Here is a 19,230-nt window from a genome sequence, read left to right as displayed (position 1 = left end):
CACTCACCCATGCTCGGTTAAATTTAACGAAACCCTAACTGTGGTAAGGGTAAAATCATCATTTTTTCTATAATATTATAAATAAACTAAAATAGAATCTAATTTTGCCCCCCTAAACTTTAAAAACTAAAATTTTCCCCCAGCCTAAGTTTTAAAAAATCGCAGTTTCACCCTAGGGTTTCGTTTTGAAATCTTCGACGACATCTCTGACTCCATTGCCAATGACCTCTCCTTTCTGAAGCATCCTCTCCTTCCGGCGATCTCTTTCCTCCCATTTAGACGCCTGATCGGCATCGGAGAAGCTGTGGAAGACGAAGTTCTTCGTCTTTTCAGTCGTCGTCCTCTGGGAAGACAAGTCGTCTTCATCTGGGAAGACGATCGTCTTCCTAGACAACGAAGATGAGATCGATGGGAAGACGATTTCTCTTCCCAGACGACTTCTCTCTGCGCCGGATGGGTTGAGGTGGAGTTGAGGGGGGTTGTCGGTGGAAGAGAAACCATCGGGAGGGGAAGATGGCCGGCGATGGCATTGGAGAAAGTGAAAGGGTTTGGAAATAAACCCTAGGGGGGGAAATCGATATTTTCAAACTTAGCTTAGGGAAAAAATGTTAGTTTTTAAACTTTTAGGGGGGAAAATGAGATTAAATTTTCAGGGGTTAAGGTTTCATTAAATTTAACCGATCATGGGTGGGTGTTTGGTGTTTCCATAGTTAAAGGGTGGAAACTTGAGAAAACATCAAACCTTGGGTGGAAAATAGTCATTTGCCCATATATATATTTGTATACCTAAAATCGATATACATAATATTATTATAAAACTTAAGGTAAATCATTGTATAAATACCTAAATATAATAAACTTTTTTCCTTAATTTCATATTTTATAGTTAAATTTTGAGTAAGAGAGAGGATGAAAATGAGATTTTTTATGAGGATTGATTGGGATACTTGTTTGATTGAAAACATTATTTTTATAAAAAGGGTGAGAGCGTTTATATATTTAAATTTGGCTTTTGGCCATATTGGTAGAGTAATGGTAAATTTTATGTAAATCCTCTTAAAACGGGTCATCTCAAATAATTTTCTTTTCTTAAAATTATGCTAAGTTCATCAGAAAATTAAAATTATATAAAAAAAAACATACATTTTTTTAAAATAATAAAAAATTAGAAAGTTAAAAAAAAAGTTCTAGATATTTACTGTTTAGGTAATTATATTGAATTTGTCATAAATTTTTATTTTGATATTTTTCTTAATTTGGCAGAAAATCAATTTAAAGGAAAATTTTGTGACGGCATAAGTCAAAGTCAATCAACACTTAAATTTATGGCAAATTCTTACAAACAAGGCAGGTGGCCGGATACAATGCTTAATTAAGAGATCAATTTTTGAAAACTACTAGAGAAATGATTGGTTTATACATTTTATCAAAATTGTTTAATTTTTGTTGAAGCCGATAATTTATTTCGTGCAAAAAATTTTATTCGAATTAGATTATTATTTTTAAAATTAAATCAATTACATTAAACAGGATAAATCTTAAATTTAATATTTGACTCTACAGTTATTAAACTATATAAATCAATAATTTAATTTTAATATATTAATATAAAAGACTTGAATGTATATTCCTTTATATATAATTTTTTTTTTACTTAAATTATAAAATCAAAAAATTTTGTTGTGTATATTTATTATCAAAAACTCTTGCATGCAAATAAATATAACCCCTAAAATAAAAGAAGTTGATAATAATTCAATGTGTCATATCATTAATTACATAAAATCTTTAAAACTTTTCCCTACTAATTATACCCACACAATAAATCTTTTTTCAAAAAATTTCTAAATTCAAAATTTCTTATAATAAATATATAAATTATGAAGTTACTAAATATTTCTACACTTGGATTTTCAACCTTGTACACATTAAATAGTAATAAAGGTAACTTAATGCATAACCTAAATGACGGAGTAATTACATTTAAGCCCTTGGGATTTTCAGAGAGACTAAACCATATAAAAGGAGAAATAAGTCATTGCATTTGGAGCCTCCTCTGCAAAACTGGAAACTTGCTGGGTTTGTTTTAATTCATAATTACAACCGTTACCATAAACTTTGTTCTTTGTCACTTTGTGAATATGGATTTTTCCATTTTTATTATATTTACATACCTGCCACTCCCCTCATTAAAATCCAGTTTTATTAGGCATTCTCCAGCCCATATTTACCCATAGATTTCTACTAATTACCACAAAATAATTACCATATTATGTGCCAGTTAATGGTAGTTAGGAATCATTAATTACATTTGAAAACTTGATTAGCCCATTTATTAATTATTTGCATATTCTTCTCCTATAAATAATCAGAGTTGTTTATACTGAATTTATTATATCTTTCTGTTATGGGTTCACAAATTTCTCAAAAACCAAATAAAACTCGAGTCATGAGTGAACTTGTTTCTAGCATTAAGCGACCCCGCTATCGAGAGCTTCATCGATCTCTCGATCTCAATCGTCCAATACATTATCCGACTTTGACAAAACTGAATAATCAATCTCTTATTTGCAATGACATGGATATGGTCACATTCTTGATCTCAATTGTCCTATGTTTTAGTTCTTCAAACAATTATTTTTTGGATTTTTACCTAATTATTTGTTAATTTTTAATCTCTCAATTAAAATTTTATTATGTTCTTATATCTTCCTCTTTTCTACATGTTGGTTTTCAAAAATTATGTTAATTGATAACTTTTTTTTTTTTAAGGAATTCTTTCCTTTAGATTCTTTCTCACCTCTTGAAGAAAAGGCGTTGAACAAAATTTTGTTTTTTAGTTTTTTTTTTTTTGGAAATTTAATTATGTTTTATGTTGTAAAAGAATTTCTTCAATTTTTCAGATTTATATAATAATTGACTTGTTTTAAATTTTTTTTCCTTATTTAGGTTGAAGGAGGATGTCCTGTGCGTGTTGATGATGACAAAGAGAAGGACACAACTGATCTGAATTTGAATCTAACCCTAAAACTTTCGGGGCAAAACTTATCAAAAGTTACGTCCCCTAAATATCAATCACGTGTTTCATGCTCAACCTTGTCGTTTTCACAGTCCTCACCATTGTCATTGAACTCATCGCCATCATCATCACCATCACCTAAACGTTCATGTGTGTCATTGGACTTGAACAAAGTAGATAATCAAGAAATAAATCGCGAAAGCACAAACAAAAACGATGAGGACTATTTGCCATCGTTGATTTTGATGAGGTGTGTTCATTGCATCATGTATGTGATGGTTTCTGAAGCAGATCCCAAATGTCCAAAATGCCAAAACTCAAGTCTCCTCGATGTCTTTCGCGAGAAACCAATTACAGGATCAAGAAACAAGTAGTTTTCTTAAAAAAAAAAAAAAGTCAATTATTATGTATTAAGTTCGTTTTATGTGTGGTCTTTTAGTAGTCTCGGTTTAAAGAAATATTTAGTTTTTGTTGTGTAATCTTTTATGTTAAATGCTTTGTGTTTCTCCTACTTAGAAAAATATTAATCCAACTTCATTGGTTACATTAATTGTTGTTTTATGTGTCTTATATCATATATTTATAGAATAAAAAAAGTCAATTAAAAAACATATATAGTCTTAGATGATATAAATAACACTATTTTATATAGTTTTTATTTTTAATTTTGTTTAATATATTGTTAATAAAGAAAGAGAGTATTTATTTATTTTAATAATAAATAATATATCTTGTATTTTGTTAGCATGTTTATATAATTTGATTATTTTTATTAGTTCGGATCGGCCTTGTAAAACAAGGCATCGGGCTAGCTTTAGCTTAACCCAAAGATTAGTGGGCCTATATTAAACCCAATCACAACCATAATTAATATTATTAAATTAGCATTAGAAAGTTAATTAACAATTCCTTAACTTCAGGTCCTGAGTTTAATATTAGAAAAATAGTTATTTTAAAAATATTTTTATTTTGTTTTCTTGTGGAGGCACGCCGGACTTTTATGCATGGATCCCGACAAAACCGAGAATAGGACAAGAACAGAACATTCTCGAGAGTTTTTATTTTAAATATAGAGTATAATTAAATTAAATTAGATTAAATGTCACACTTTAATATCAAAAAACATATTTTACACGCACAAGCTTTAAATTTTAGTATCTAAATGAATTAGAACTCCTAAAAAAAGGAGAAACATAACACGCAATTGAACCAAGACAAAATGTAACTATAAATTGTATGGTTTACTTTGAATCCACATGGCATCGTTATATTCTTCAATTCAAGTTATTAATTAATTATAAATGAATTGCACATGGGTTATTTAAAGTTTAGTATATTGAGTTCTTAAAGGGTAGGATGAATAAAAAAAAAAATCTAAAATTAATAAAATATTAAAATTTTTTAAAAACTATATAAGTATAAGTTTTTGTCGTAATTATAAAATTTTAATTTATTTAATATAGTGATTATGAATCTGATCATTGTATTCAGATTTATCAACTCGAACAGCTCGTTACCAAATATAAAATTGGGATTTCCATTATCAAACAGAATTTACCCATCAAACCCATATGAACATAATCCCTGTTACCAAACGTAAGGTTGGGATCCACTACCAACACAAAGAGTCAACTGAGGAAGATGCATGCATAGAGACGGCTTCTCCCCCTTCATGTCTCAATCATTTTCCCATCATCGCAACACACACAATCTTCTTCAATCCGACACCAAGAATCTCTCTTCCACGATCTATATATAAATTCTTTATGAGTAGATATCAAATACTTATATATAATAAAACCTGCAAGCTAGTCACTGAACATTGCTATACATCATTTATGTGGATCATAAATATTATATATGGTACGAATGCATGTAAAAAAATTAAACAAGATATATAATTTCCAAAGTGAGTTTAAGATTGTTGTAACTTTTATATCACTTATTTCATAATCTATACTTAAAAAAAAAAGTGTTTGATTTTGCTTTTTGGAATTTAAGAGCAACTTTTGATATAGTAAAATTATAGATTTGTGCAAAGTTGTTCGACACCAGACAATAGGTGGTTTTCTTGTTGGAAAACCATTGGAGAGAGAGAGAAAGGTTATCGATGGTAGGGTTGATGACGTGTTGAAGTGAATCACTGAAAAAAAGGATCATCGAAAAGAGAAAATGTATTTTTTACAATGTAAGTGTAATATTTTAAACTTTAAAAAAGATAGTTGTTAGTCCTAAAATATGAAAACCCTTTATAGTAAAGGTGAACAAAATAATTTTTTAAAACTAATTAAAAAAAATTGTTAGTTTTCAAAACTAAAATTAAAAAAAGAAATAAATTTTTTTATTTAAATAAAATTAATAAATGATATTTTTATCTCTGATATTGATCGTAAATTTAACAGAAGAATAAATATTTAAATTTTCAAAATTATACATATAAAAGTTCAAAATACACTAAACTAATTATAAAAAAATATACTATACTAGGGTTAAACTTAAATTCTTAATTTTAATAATTATTTCATCATATTGATAATACAATAAAAAAAGATAGAAGAAAAATTAGAAAGTTGGTCAGCGAAGCCGGCACCACTAGGATTGTCTTTAGGCGATTTACCACATATAATCATATGAATATCGACAATCATAGGTATGTATATTAAAATAATTTTTTCTCAAATATATTATTTATTCACTTAAAAGATAATCAAGCAAAATTTCAAATTCCTTAATCAATATTTTAAGATTATATTTTTAATTTATCTAATAAAATAATTATAAGATTTATATGACCGATTTAAAAATCATTTATTATTAAAAAAAGTTTTAAAAAATTATGAAAAATCTCATTTACAATAATTAAAAACCCCTAAATTAAAATTTCCATTCAAACCATTTTGCATTAAATCCTTTGGCCTCCAAAATTAAACAAAAAGGCCGGGGGGTGGGGGTGAGGTTAAATTTACGAAATTATCACTAGATTTTGTGTGCGTGTGCGTGCATGTGTGTGTATGTGTAAAACCTTCAATAATTTAAGAAAGAAGAGTGGTTGGGTTGGGATGAGGAGGGACCTTGGCGGACTTGCAACGAAGGATATTGAAGCCATGCTAATTAATTGAGTTTTGCATTTTGACTTGTGCTATTAATCAAATTTAAACTAATAAATAATTCATTAACAAAAAAACAATAAGAAAATTATTAATTAAGTGACTTAAATTAAACCTCAAGTGATGGGTCGGACATTATAATCTTTTTATATTCGACATTTTTTATTTTATTTTCATATTATGAGAGGTTGAGGTGAAAGTATAGTCAAGAAAATTACAATGTGCTTATTATGATGATTTCTACACTTAAAAAAAAAATTGAATAATGCTATACGTATTTATTTTTTAGTATGCAAATAAGTATATACATAATATATTATCATATGATTGAGTACATATATGATGACACAATTTAAATATATATCCGTTTATATATTCAAAATAAGTATACATAATTTTTATTGAAAAAATTTAAACAAAATGAGCTATACTTAACTTTTAGTAGGGGGTATTTAAAATTATTCGATAGCCGAATCAAATAAATTTTTGAACCAAAAATCGAATCAAAAAATAGGTTATTCAAAAAATCGATTCAGATACTGGTTCAAAAATATGAAAAAACCGGTTTTTAAGTTTGGTTATCGGTTTGTATAATTTTTTAAAACCAATTAACTAAACTGAATCTATTTTAAAAAATTAATAAAAATTTTATAAAATATTGAATATATTTTCAAAAAAATAAAAATAAAATAAAATTTAATAATTTATTGAAATTCGGTTGCAAAAAGAGTATGCAAATATAGAAAGAAAGAGTGGCCGAATAAATGTTAATTATGTCACAACAATCTTTCGCTCTCTTTGCTTCATGGACTACGAAAAGTCTGTGTTGTTCAACAACTCACATGATTTCTGCCTCTTCATTTTTCCTTTTTCCTATTAATTTTTTTTATTTGTTTTCATTATTTTCTTGGGCGATTTAATGGTTTACTTCATTTCCATTACTATAATTATCCCAAACGTCCCCAGAGCCCCATAACTTTTGTATACAGTCGTTTTATCCCAATGGTTAAATATGGAGGTTGCCTAGTTCAAATTATAAGAATGTATTCTCATCATACCAAGACACATGAGATAATTAAACTATTTAAATTAATAATTTTAATAGGCCAAAGAAGGTATACACACCCAAGACACATGAGATAATTAAACTATTTAAATTAATAATTTTAATAGGCCAAAGAAGGTATACACACCCAAGGTTTACTCTTTTTCTAAAATCTTACGGGTTAACTTTTAAAAATCTAAATACCCACTTATCAACGGTTAAAGTTAACAGTTTTAAAGGTAAAATCGTTATTTAACTAATAATATTTAAAAAAAACTAAAATTTTATTTTATTTTATCCTAAACTCTAAAAAACTAACAATTTTTTTCTATATAAAAGTTTAAAAAGTTACATTTTCCCTTACTAGGGTTTTCAATTTCCTCCCTTCTTCTCTAGTGATTGGAGCTGGTTGAGAATCTTGTTAGTCCATCCTTTATCTATCGTCGATGACCTTGATCGAAGAAAGATCGAAAGATGGTGAACTGATAAACAATCGAATATATCTATGAAGGTCATTGATGGATGAATCAATTGTGATTTCACTAGATTCAATAGTGATTTGATCAGATTTAAAGATAAGTATTTGAGTTTTTGAAAGTTAATAAGTAGAAGTTTGAGAAAAGAGTATACCTTGTATGGGAATAAGTCCTTCGACCATTTTAATATATATTATTTATTTATATCACAATTTAATAATTTAGTCACTTTAAAGAAAACTTACGATTGAAACCCCAACATTATTAAGAACCGAAAGAAGCTATAATGAAGGATGATAAAAGAAAATCATGTCTCAAAAAGGTTAATAAACTTTTGGCATTCATACTTGAATGCTTAGTATGAAACTTGTAGTATTTGAATTGATTATTTATTTTATTTATAATTGTCCACTCATATTATTCCAACTCTATAATTTAGAACTTTTTTTTAATTACTTTTTACTAAAGAAATTTAACCTAATAATCTTACCATTACCTTTTTATTTGTCACCTCAAGAAAAATTCTAAGAGGAAGTTTGGTTTAAAATAATCCAAATACTCAATTAATTTTTGGTTTGTTTGATAATAAACAATTTTGATAATATTGTATTAACAAAATTGGTATAACATGTAATATAAAAAAAAATATTTGATTACTAACTCTACTTTAGATATTAAAAAAATTATCAACCTAATTTTAATTTTATTAATTTTTTTTTATTTTTTAAAGATAAAAATACCCTTTTTTAATTATTATAATAAATAACATTAAAAATATTTTAAAATTTATAATAATTATACCCAATAATTTTTAAGTATTTTACTATTATATTAATTACGTCCAATCAAACATCAAATTCTATAAATATAATAATAATAATAATAATAATTTATATTTAATAATTTTTATAACCTATTTTACTATAATTTTATGAAATATACATGCATGACTGATGACCTAACATTATAAGAAGTTAGAACCAAAAGAAGGCATCATAATAGAGGAGGACGAAAGAAAATAAATGTCCAAGTGTTGGGAAAACAACAAAATGGTGAATAAAATATATAACTCCATTGTTGGAGAAAGGATCACATTTAATAATACATTAAATTTCACTTGCCCTCTATCTTCCCCTCACTTCTCCTTTAAATATCTCTCCTTCTCCCTCTTCCTCAACTCTCATCATCTCACATTTATAACTGCCAATCTCCTCTAACTAATCCTGTAACTCTCATGAAGATCTCTTCTTTCTTCAAGAATCATCACCAAGAACCCACCAGGCTTCAATGGCTTTCATGCAAGCATCCCAAGACTCTTTCTTTCCGAGCTGCCGCAGGCGACGATATTATCAAGACTATCAATTCTGTCTTCTTTGACCCTTTGGCTAATAACAATGCAGGCGTTGAAACCCCTGAAGCATGGTTCACAAACTCGTCTACATCTGCCAGAAGCTTCTCCTCTGATTCGGCTGAAGAGTTTGATGGCGAGTCGTTGGAGATGGTGGTGCGTGGGGCGAGATCAGAACGGCTGTTCTTTGAGCCTGGTGACAGTAGTTCGATTCTCGAAGAGGCGAAGACTGAAGGGTTTCCTTTTAAAGAGAGTGTAGTTTTGGCTATGGAGTCTGAGGATCCTTACGTTGACTTCAGGAGATCAATGGAGGAGATGGTGGAGGCTCATGGGTTGAAAGATCGGGAGTTTTTGGAAGAGTTGTTGGGATGGTATTTAAAAGTGAATGGCAAGAATAACCATGGATTTATAATTGATGCTTTTGTTGATCTTCTTGTTGCTCTTGCTTCTAATAATTCTTCTGTTGTTACTCCTGCTGCTACTTCTCATTCTTCTGCGGTTTCTTGTTTTTCTTCATCTTCTTTATCTGCTTTGTCTCATGAGACTGATATTAGTGAGATTAACCGAAAAGAAAAAATGGTGGTAATGTCTTAGCTTCAGCTTCATGAATTTGTGTGTATATTAGTAGGTTAAAAATAGAATATAATATATATATTGAATATTTTTGTACATCGAGCTTTAATTTTTCTATAGCATTTTGATCTAAAGTCCAGAAATAGGAAATTATATGGCTGAATATCGGAGAGTTTATGCATATGTTATATAATAGAGAATTTTTCTTTTTCATAATTTTTTCCAGGAAAGCCAGCTCATGTTCTGGAACAGGTAGCTCTCCTTCATTATACAGACTGGATTTAAGTGACCATATCATGTACAGAAACAGTACGCATAAACTTATTTACGATGATTTATTATTATGTAATTTAGATAATTTTAAATTAGAGTTAAAAATAATATTTAATTATATGATAACATGTCATTGTTTATATATAAATTTATGTTTATTATTTTTACATATAATACTACTTGAAATGAATGCCTATGTTGAATGGATGACATATGTTCAAATATTCTAATTTATTTCCGTTTAAGAGGTTTTTAAAAAAAAAATCCATCATACCAATTTCATAGATGCAATCAGGGGAGGTGGTGGGTTCTCATCATTAATTATCCAAACCCATGCATAATTATTGTGATGAGGAGAAAACATATGAGTACCCAATTCAAGCATGGAAATTTTACATCAGAAATTTACATTGACATGAAGTATATATGGTTTAAATGCAATTTATAATTGTACATTAAAGCAAAGAACCTTAAACATGTGACACACATCACAGTTTCTCACAAAGCAAATATCACAACCATTTACCTTCCACCATCAATTTTCTAGATCTGTTTGTCACCTACTAGTAACAAATTCATCAACTTAACATAAAGAGAAGAGCGAAATAAGCCTTAGCTCTGTGTAAACAGGTAGTTTATTGCAGCAGAATGCTACACTGAGGCACTTGACTGAAGTGGCTGCAGCCTTTCCCTCCACAAAGCACTGTGCAGCAAGTCTTAGTTGTTTTCATTATCCTAAGCAGCATCTCCATCATCAAAAGCTTCATTTAGCCGGTAGCGAAGGATTCCCCCAATGCCACCAAATCCTCTGCAGAATTGAGATCCTTCTTGTGATTTGTTGGCGACAAACTCTAGTGTGCAGCCAAACTGCTTATACTGATCAGCAAACCAATCTACAAGTAACGTTTTTTCCTGAATCTTCAATTCAGAACCTGCGGATGAATCCTGGAAGTTGGTTTCATTGGCCTCTTGTTCCTTATTCAAGTACTTAATGACAATTTCATTTGTCACACTGTTTTTCAAGATGTAGTGGTTTATATCCAGATCTTCCCAGATGATAAGTGTTTGGACAATGCCCATTTCAAGAGCCTTTACAGTGTCATCTACACCAAACACATACTTTCCTGTATCCTGGTTGATTTCTTCAAAGAACTTACCGATCAAACGCTTCTCCTTTACAACATTCATATTGGATAGAACATCAAAGGCCAGCTCTATCGCCTGGTTGAAACCCCTTTCTCCGCCATATGAAATGTCTAGCGCTTTCATTATTTTTGTTCTGAGGCGTGAATCAAACATATCAGATTGACTCAACTCTGTTTTAAATTCACCAGAACCACCAAGTATCAACCCATCGACATTAACCTGACCAGTTGCAGGATCTATAAAATACTTAGCAGCAAGCTCTGCAGCCTTCCTCAGGTAGTTGTGGCGTTTCTCTAATCGAAGGCGTGAGAACCTCAATGCTGATTGACCACCTCTTCCATGCTTCTTTGGAAGCTCAACTGTAAATTTATCAACTACCTTGCGACTTCTGCCGCTCGATGTTCCAATCAGAGTTCCATTCCCATCTATAACAACATATCCAAACTTCTCATCAGACTCAAGGAGTCAATTCAAAGCCCCGGTATGAAATTTACTGTCACAAATGTATACAGATACATTTATGGGCTTAAAAGGCACAATATCATAAACAAACTTCTGTTGATTCCCATCTTCAGTTACTCCTGTCCCAGCATAAACTACGAGTCCATTGCAGGGAACATTTCTGTAAAACTTGAGCCTTGACTGTGCAGAAGTAATTGCACTCAACACAGATTGACGGTTTGCTCTCTTTTTAATGTTTGAAGCAGTTCTGTATTCCTCGGCCAGCATCTTGACCACTCTAGATATCTGATCGCGAGGATTTATGATCAGAGATACCATACTAGTGCCATTGCCTCTTACACCATCAAGAGTTTTGATCATCTTTTTCAATTTCCATATCTCAATATTCATGTTAGAATCTGAGTTTTCTGCCATTGTTATACACAAAAAAACTGCATATGCAAAAAGAGAGATGACTTATAACATGAATAATAAATAATATAATATTAAAAAAATAAAAGGAATATAAAGCATTGTAACTAACCAAACAACAAATTAGCAATCGAAAACATGAACACATTCACATATTAATAGATATTACATTGTGTAACTAAGCAGAAACAAAATACTAATGCAATTGCATAAAATTTGCAAAATTTTCACAATTGTTCAACCTAAGAACCACAGTTTTTATTGGTGATTTGCAGAAAACCATTCAAGCAAGAGGACTCTGCTCCTTGTGGCACTTGTTGTAAGAAGTTATTTTAATGTACACAAACAAACAAACCAAAAACTTAAATTAGAAAATTGTGGGTTTCAAAGCACTTTCACAAAAAACACTTCTACTCAAAAGACTTTGACAGAAAAGTATCTAAACTTCAAAACATTTTTCTTATGAAATGGTTTGTAGAATTTGGTATAAGAAAGTATTTTAGACTATGTCAACCAAACATAAATTACAAAAATTTGAGAAAAAAAGTATTTAAAAAAAAAAAAAAAGGCTTTTGATACCCAAAGCACTCTCATAAACATCATAAACATAACAGGCACAGTAATATGCATTAAAACCTGGCAATCCAAAATCATATTTTTAGCGGAGAGAACAACCTCAGTAATAAGTATGATTTACATCTTACAAGATAAGTATTAATAAATTTCCAAAATGACAATGAGAATTAAAACGAAAACGCACCTGGGAAATCTTAAGAAATAAATTTTGGTGTGAGAAGGTAGGCGTTTCTGAGAAATATATATAGCAAGTGTCAGCCGACCTTCATGTGTGGGCAGCACGCTTTCACTGTCACATACGCTAGAAAACGAAGAAATAAGGTTACGTGTTTTTGACCAAACTGAAACATTACTTGGGGCCCAAACTTGGATTTGGCTCAATTTCGGTTGGGCCAATCTGGAAATTTTTCCAGAGATGCGTCATCCACACATTTTTAGGTATACCATTACATATATAAATAGTATGTTATTATATAATTATATATTATTTTTATTTTTAATTTAAAATTACATAATTTATATATGTATATACTTAATTATATATTTATAAGTGTGTGAAGTAATTCAAAATTGGCATTGAATTAAGAGTATAGGAGAGACTGAAATTGCTAGAATGGGGCCAAAATTTAGAAGAAAAAGAAGTAAAATGATGAAAGAAAGAAAAAAAAAATAGAAAGAAATTTGAAATTATGCCCACTTTGGGGCAAGAGATCTAGAAAGAATGATTTTATGATCATAAATTTCATGCAAAACTACCTCTCCTCAGTCTTTAATTTTTCTGAATTACATGATTCACAACCAATCATCAAAAGCATTACTATTATTATTCCTCTTCTTTGATAAGAGTGAAATATTTTTTTTTAAAAAGAAAAAGCAGAACTACAGTTCCCAATTCTCTTCAAACAGACAGCCAGTCTTCTCTCTTTTCTGCTCTTTGTAACTTTATCTTTTACATTCTTTTTTCTCTTTTCAGCATCTGGTTTTTAGCTTCTTTTTGTCTGAAAATTCTCTGCCTACAGATTTGAACTCTAGATTAACTCACCTCTCGCTACTTTGTTGAGAGAGAGTTATTAAAAGACAAAGTATACATTTTTTTACATTAAATTATTAAACACAGGAAAAATCCTTATTGAAAAAAGAAAAGAAAAGTGATTATTCTGTCCAAAGTGCTTACTGCTTGGAAGTGCTTACTGCTTGGAAGTGCTTAATCGTCCACACACCTTTATAACATACGATGCAAGAGACAGAATAGAAAGAAAAGAAAGCCTAAGCCAAAGTTAAAGCACATTCAAATTACTTTCTTTAATTCCTCTCTTAACAAGAAAAGCACAATCCCCACTTACATAAATCTCTCTTCACTCTTCACTCTTCCTCCTCGATCACCAACTTCAAATGTTCTAAGTGTTTTCAACCAAGAAAGGAAATTTTTTTTCTTCAATCATGAGAGTAGGGCTTTGCTCTGTGCCTCAGGCTCTAACGGCCGAGGCTGGTGGCATTGTGAAGCAAGCCGTGAGTTTCGCCAGGCGGCGAGGCCACGCGCAAGTCACGCCTCTGCATGTTGCCAGCGCCATGCTTGCTTCTCCTGCTGGTCTTCTTCGAAGAGCGTGTCTTCAATCTCACTCTCACCCTCTTCAGTGCAAGGCGTTAGAGTTTTGCTTTAATGTTGCTCTCAATCGCCTCCCTGCCTCTACTTCAAGCCCTCTTTTGGGCCCTCACTCTCCTCGCCCTTCGCTTTCCAACGCACTCGTCGCCGCCTTCAAGCGTGCGCAGGCTTACCAACGCCGCGGCTCAATAGAAAACCAGCAACAACCGATCTTAGCTTTGAAAATTGAGATAGAACAGCTCATTATTTCCATTTTAGACGACCCAAGTGTCAATAGAGTCATGAGAGAAGCTGGCTTTTCCAGCAGTCAAGTCAAAACCAAGGTAGAAGAAGATGTTTCTTTAGATATTTGTTCTCAAAGTCCACCAGTCAGTAGTCTACAGTCTAAAGAAAACACTAGACTTCCTCAAATTCTTGGTCCTAGCATGTCCCAATCCTTATCTTTTTCTCAATTTGGAGTCATGAAACCCATCAAACCTCTTCAAGATGAAGCTAAAAATGATAAGGTGATGACTGTTTTGTGCACATTAGTTAACAAAAGAAGAAACACTGTGATTGTGGGGGGTTGTTTAGCTACCACCGAGGGAATAATTAGAGGGATTGTTGAGAAATTCGAGAGAGGACAAGTTCCTGGGGATTTAAGATATGCACGGTTCATTAGTCTTCCACTTTTCTCTTTGAGGAATTCCTCTAAGGAAGAGGTAGAACAGAAGCTGGTGGAGATTAGGTGTCTGGTGAAAAGCTATATAGGTAGAGGGGTTGTTTTATATTTAGGTGATCTCAAATGGGTGGCCGAGTTTTGGTCAACTTACGGTGAACAAAGAAGAAACTATTATTCTTCTGTGGAGTTCATAATTATGGAGCTTAAAAGATTGGTGTGTGAAACCAGAGAAAGTGAAAGAGTTTGGCTTTTGGGGATGGCAACTTTTCAGACTTACATGAGATGCAAAACAGGCCATCCTTCTCTTGAAACAATGTGGGAATTCCATCCTCTAACTATTCATGGTGGAAGCTTAAGTTTAAGTCTCAACCTTGAAAGGTAATTAATTAAGATCAAAAGTACAATCTTTAATATATTTTACTTGTTTTATTTTTTCCTTTTTTGTCTGATTACTTCTTTACTTCCATTCAGTGATTCTCCAAGAACAAAAACCCTTGAAGGTGGAGTTGATAATTATCATTTCAATTCAGGTTTCAACAGGGAAGCTCAAAAGAAAGACTCAACCTTGCCTTCATGGCTCCAGCAATACAAAGAAGAAAGCAGAAAAAATGCCATTATTGATCAGGTTTCTATCTCATCTGTACTTCGCTAAATTGATAACACATCATTTCACCTTGTTGCTTATCAAGCTGAAAACTAACTTTTTTTTATTTTTCAAGGAATGTGTTGACAGTCCAGTGCCAAAACGTGCAAAGTATTCTGAGAAAGTCCTTGATTTCTCTTCCTCTTCGCCCTCTTCCGTTTCAATCTCTTCATGGCCCCTCTTTTCCAAGCCCAAACGGGTGCCAAAAGAGCACCAGTTCTGGGTATCTGAAACCAGCGAAGAAGGCTACGAAAGCAGCTTAAGAAACCACCCAAAACCAGACCTTTTATCCAATCCCAACTCCAGCCCAAACTCAGCTTCTTCAAGCGAGCTTGTGGTTGAGGAAGATAACGATGTCCTCAACATGTTCAAAGTTCTCAACGATGCAAACTTGAAGATCCTTTGCGATGCGTTGGAGAGAAAAATTCCATGGCAGAAAGAAATAGTTCAGGAAATCGCAACTACCATTCTTCAATGCAGGTCGAAACAAAACAGCTCGAAAGAGTGTTGCAGAGACGATAAAGAAGACACTTGGCTGTTGTTTTCGGGAGCTGATTCTCAGGCCAAAGAAAAGGTCGCCAGGGAGATAGCTAAACTTGTTTTCGGGTCTCAAAACAAATTCACTTCAATTGGGCTGAGCAATTTCTCCTCTTCAAGAACTCAAAATTGCAACTATTTGGAGAGATTCGGGTTGGCATTGAATGAGAATCCTCATCGTGTGTTCTTCATGGAGGATATCGAACAAGTTGACGAATTCTCTCAGAAGGGTTTAAAGGAAGCGATTGAAAGTGGAAACATAACTCTTCCTGGCGGTGAAATTTTTCCTCTGAAAGACGCCATTATCATTTTCAGTTGCCATAACGTGAAGATCATGAGTACTTCATCGTCGAAAGCGAGTTCCTCTCCAATTAGAAAGCCAAAGGATGATCACCAAGATTACGAGGACAACGATACCAATAATTTGAAGGAGAAGAAAAGCTCAAGTATCTCATTGGACTTAAACATTGCCATTAACGTCGAAGACGAAGATCACAATAATGAAGCAACGGGTGACATAGTTAGACTTGTGGAGTCTCTGGATAGGCAAATCATATTCAAAATTCAAGAACTGTGATAATTTCTTCATCATTGTCCATGTTTTTTTAATTCTGTGGGGATTTTTTTTTTAATTTTTTTGGATTGTAGAACAGTAGAAGTGTGGGGAGGGGGTAAAAGAATTAATGCAAAACTAACAGGAGGCGAAAAAGACATTGGTATACTAAAACAAAATGCATGATTCATGGTGGGGGGTTACAGTAAGTTTAGCTTTTTATGTCGATGTTCAGCAATGTGTATATTTAATCAGTGTAATGTAACTTTGATGTTCCTGTAAACCCTAGAATCTCATCCAAAGTTAAGGTACAACCAGCAACAGCAGTACAACAAAACTCCATCTTGACTACAACAAAATTATCTGATATATATAATAAGTGATTAGTATAAAGTATGAACATAGTTCAATTTGGAGAAAAAGTTTTCAATGGATAAGAATGTCTCATCATTTTGATCTATATTCTATTTAAAAAAAAAAAAAAAAGATTTTTCGTTTATTAGAAAAAAATCTATTAAAGAAGATTTTTACAAACAAAACATAATGATAACGTCCTACGTCAATTCGAAAAAACTTTCTCAAATTTCAAAGGATGGGATGGCAGCTCTGCCCTCTCTCAGTTTCGACAAATTGGCCCACACACAAATGAATATGTTCCACGATATAAACATCTTTCGTGAAAAATCAGAGTTAAACGCTTCTTAATTTGATCAGGTATAAAGTTGGATTGGATGATGATGACGATGAGGTCAGATTCACAACGTAAGAGTTTTGCGAAAGAATAACCATTCCTTTTTTCTCGAATGGATAGGTGAGCATACAATTACTTGATTTTATTAATAAAATTTTTTAATTTATAATTTTGATATAAATCTACCTTAAAAAAATAATTATAAAGATTAAAGAGTTTAAAATTATATAAATATTATATTAAAAGTTTATATTTTTTAATAGACAATTCAATTCTCATATTTTATATTTAAAATTTTAACAAATTTACACAAAAATTTGTAAACTATATATTAAAAAAGAAGAAGAATATTATAATCTTTATATTATAGAAAGATGTTTGTTACTTTAAAATCACCGAAAAGGGGCTTCATCTTTTTTAAAATTTAATATTTGAGATATTAATTAAAATAATTATTTTAAAGGAGTTCATATGGAAAATAATAACCATCAACCCTAATTTTATATTTGTATAAGGCCAAACGACTATTTCCCACCCAAGGTTTAGGGTTTTCTCAAATGTCCCCCCTTTAACTATGGAAATATCAAACACCCACCCATGGCCGGTTAGATTTAACAGAACCCTAACGCCTACAAATTTTATCTCTTTTTGCCCCCCTAAACTTTAAAAACTAATATTTTTCCCCAGCCTAAGTTTTAAAAAACCGCGGTTTCACTCTAGGGTTTGGTTTTGAAATCTCCGGCTCCGTTGCCGACGGCCTCTCCCTCCCAAAGCAACCTCTCCTTCCGGCGATATCTTTCCTCCCATTTAGAGGTCCGATCGACGCCCGGAGACTTTGTGGGAGACGAAGAACTTCGTCGGGAAGACGAAGTTCTTCGTCTTCCCAGACAAAGACGAAGCCGTCGTCTTCGTCTGGGAAGACGAGTCTTCCCGTCGAAGTTCTTCATCTCCCACGGCGTCTCCAGGCGTCGATCGGACCTCCAAATGGGAGGAAAGAGATCGCCGGAAGGAGAGGTTGCTTCGGGAGGGAGAGGCCGTCGGCAACGGAGCCGGAGAGGTCGCTGGAGATTTCAAAACCAAACCCTAGGGTGAAACTGCGGTTTTTTAAAATTTAGGCTGGGGAAAAATGTTAGTTTTTAAAGTTTAGGGGGGCAAAATTATTTCTATTTTAGTTTATTTTTAATATTATAGCAAAAATGACGATTTTACCCTTACCACCGTTAGGGTTTTGTTAAATCTAACCGGCCATGGGTGGATGTTTGGTGTTTCCATAGTTAAAGGGGGGACATTTGAGAAAACGCTAAACCTTAGGTGGGAAATAGTCGTTTGGCCTTTGTATAATTAAATAAGTTAGTTAACCATCATCTTTAGTTTGCTAATAAAACCATAATCCTGTCAGTGTCGGAAGATAACTGTCATTTGAAATGTATGTATCACGTTCAGAGATGAAATCAACTAAGAAAAATGATTATACCTAAGTATTAAGATTAATATTAACTTGGAGGGGACGGTTGTAGGGGTATGTTCTTATAAGCCTCGAGCAACATTGTTCTGCTTTAACAATTGCCGCCCTCGAGCTTCGTTCCCATTAGGAATGAAAAATGATAAGACGAAATTAACATAAACACATCCATGCATGGCTAATGAAGTCCTTATTAATTATGTTTCCTACTTTCCTTTTGGTCATTAAAAAAATCATGTATTATTCTATTGGTTTAGACACCTAAAGCCAAGTTGCCTTTAAGTTGATTAGGCTATTAATCTATGAGAAAATAAATAAACAATATTATGTTAAGAATTAATTAGATGGATAACCACAAACCCACCGTTAGTTTTTGCTTTACCCCCTCTGCCGCAAACTAAACAATGATTCCTGTTTAATAGCTTACAAGCATAGCCACCACAAACCCATTAGTTTACTCATTCCAAGGCACAAACCTTTGATTTATTCTTTCCAACTTTACTTGTTATTTATTTCTCTAGTTTATCCTAATCAACCACAAATCATTCATTATTAGGTTTTACCTATAGGATTATTGTTGCAACAACCAATCATGGGCTACTCATCCCAATATGTAGAGTAATGGGTTTTTTTTTTTTTTTTAA

The 19,230-nt window shown here is 32.0% G+C and overlaps 2 protein-coding genes and 1 pseudogene across 2 annotated transcripts; 2 read left to right on the top strand and 1 right to left on the bottom strand.

The window, feature by feature from the left end:
* Window positions 1-8,712: 8,712 nt before the first annotated feature.
* LOC123193551 (transcription repressor OFP13-like) lies at window positions 8,713-9,753 on the top strand. The gene has a single exon (XM_044606587.1). It carries the CDS (start codon window positions 8,882-8,884, stop codon window positions 9,587-9,589), a length of 708 nt encoding a protein of 235 aa, XP_044462522.1. The 5' UTR covers window positions 8,713-8,881; the 3' UTR covers window positions 9,590-9,753.
* A 438-nt stretch (window positions 9,754-10,191) lies between these two features.
* On the bottom strand, window positions 10,192-12,726 carry LOC123192597 (annotated as a pseudogene).
* A 1,014-nt stretch (window positions 12,727-13,740) lies between these two features.
* Window positions 13,741-16,770, top strand: LOC123192585 (protein SMAX1-LIKE 3-like). The gene is made up of 3 exons (XM_044605184.1): window positions 13,741-15,078; window positions 15,172-15,325; window positions 15,420-16,770. The coding sequence occupies exons 1-3, from the start codon at window positions 13,877-13,879 to the stop codon at window positions 16,455-16,457; spliced, it is 2,394 nt and encodes a 797-aa protein (XP_044461119.1). The 5' UTR covers window positions 13,741-13,876; the 3' UTR covers window positions 16,458-16,770.
* The last annotated feature ends 2,460 nt before the right edge of the window (window positions 16,771-19,230 follow it).

Source organism: Mangifera indica, chromosome 12, assembly GCF_011075055.1.
Source record: "Mangifera indica cultivar Alphonso chromosome 12, CATAS_Mindica_2.1, whole genome shotgun sequence".
Taxonomy (NCBI): Eukaryota; Viridiplantae; Streptophyta; class Magnoliopsida; order Sapindales; family Anacardiaceae; genus Mangifera; species Mangifera indica.
The sequence above is the reverse complement of the archived record's forward strand: the minus strand, read 5'-3'. Positions and strand labels throughout refer to the sequence as shown.

What these genes read in the sequence shown, in the direction of transcription:
- LOC123193551 (XM_044606587.1), top strand. Translation starts at nt 8,882, where the DNA reads ATGAAGATCTCTTCTTTCTTCAAGAATCATCACCAAGAACCCACCAGG.
- LOC123192585 (XM_044605184.1), top strand. Translation starts at nt 13,877, where the DNA reads ATGAGAGTAGGGCTTTGCTCTGTGCCTCAGGCTCTAACGGCCGAGGCT. An exon ending in TTAAGTCTCAACCTTGAAAG is followed by an intron (nt 15,079 to 15,171) that starts GTAATTAATTAA and finishes ACTTCCATTCAG; the next exon opens with TGATTCTCCAAGAACAAAAA. An exon ending in AAAATGCCATTATTGATCAG is followed by an intron (nt 15,326 to 15,419) that starts GTTTCTATCTCA and finishes TTATTTTTCAAG; the next exon opens with GAATGTGTTGACAGTCCAGT.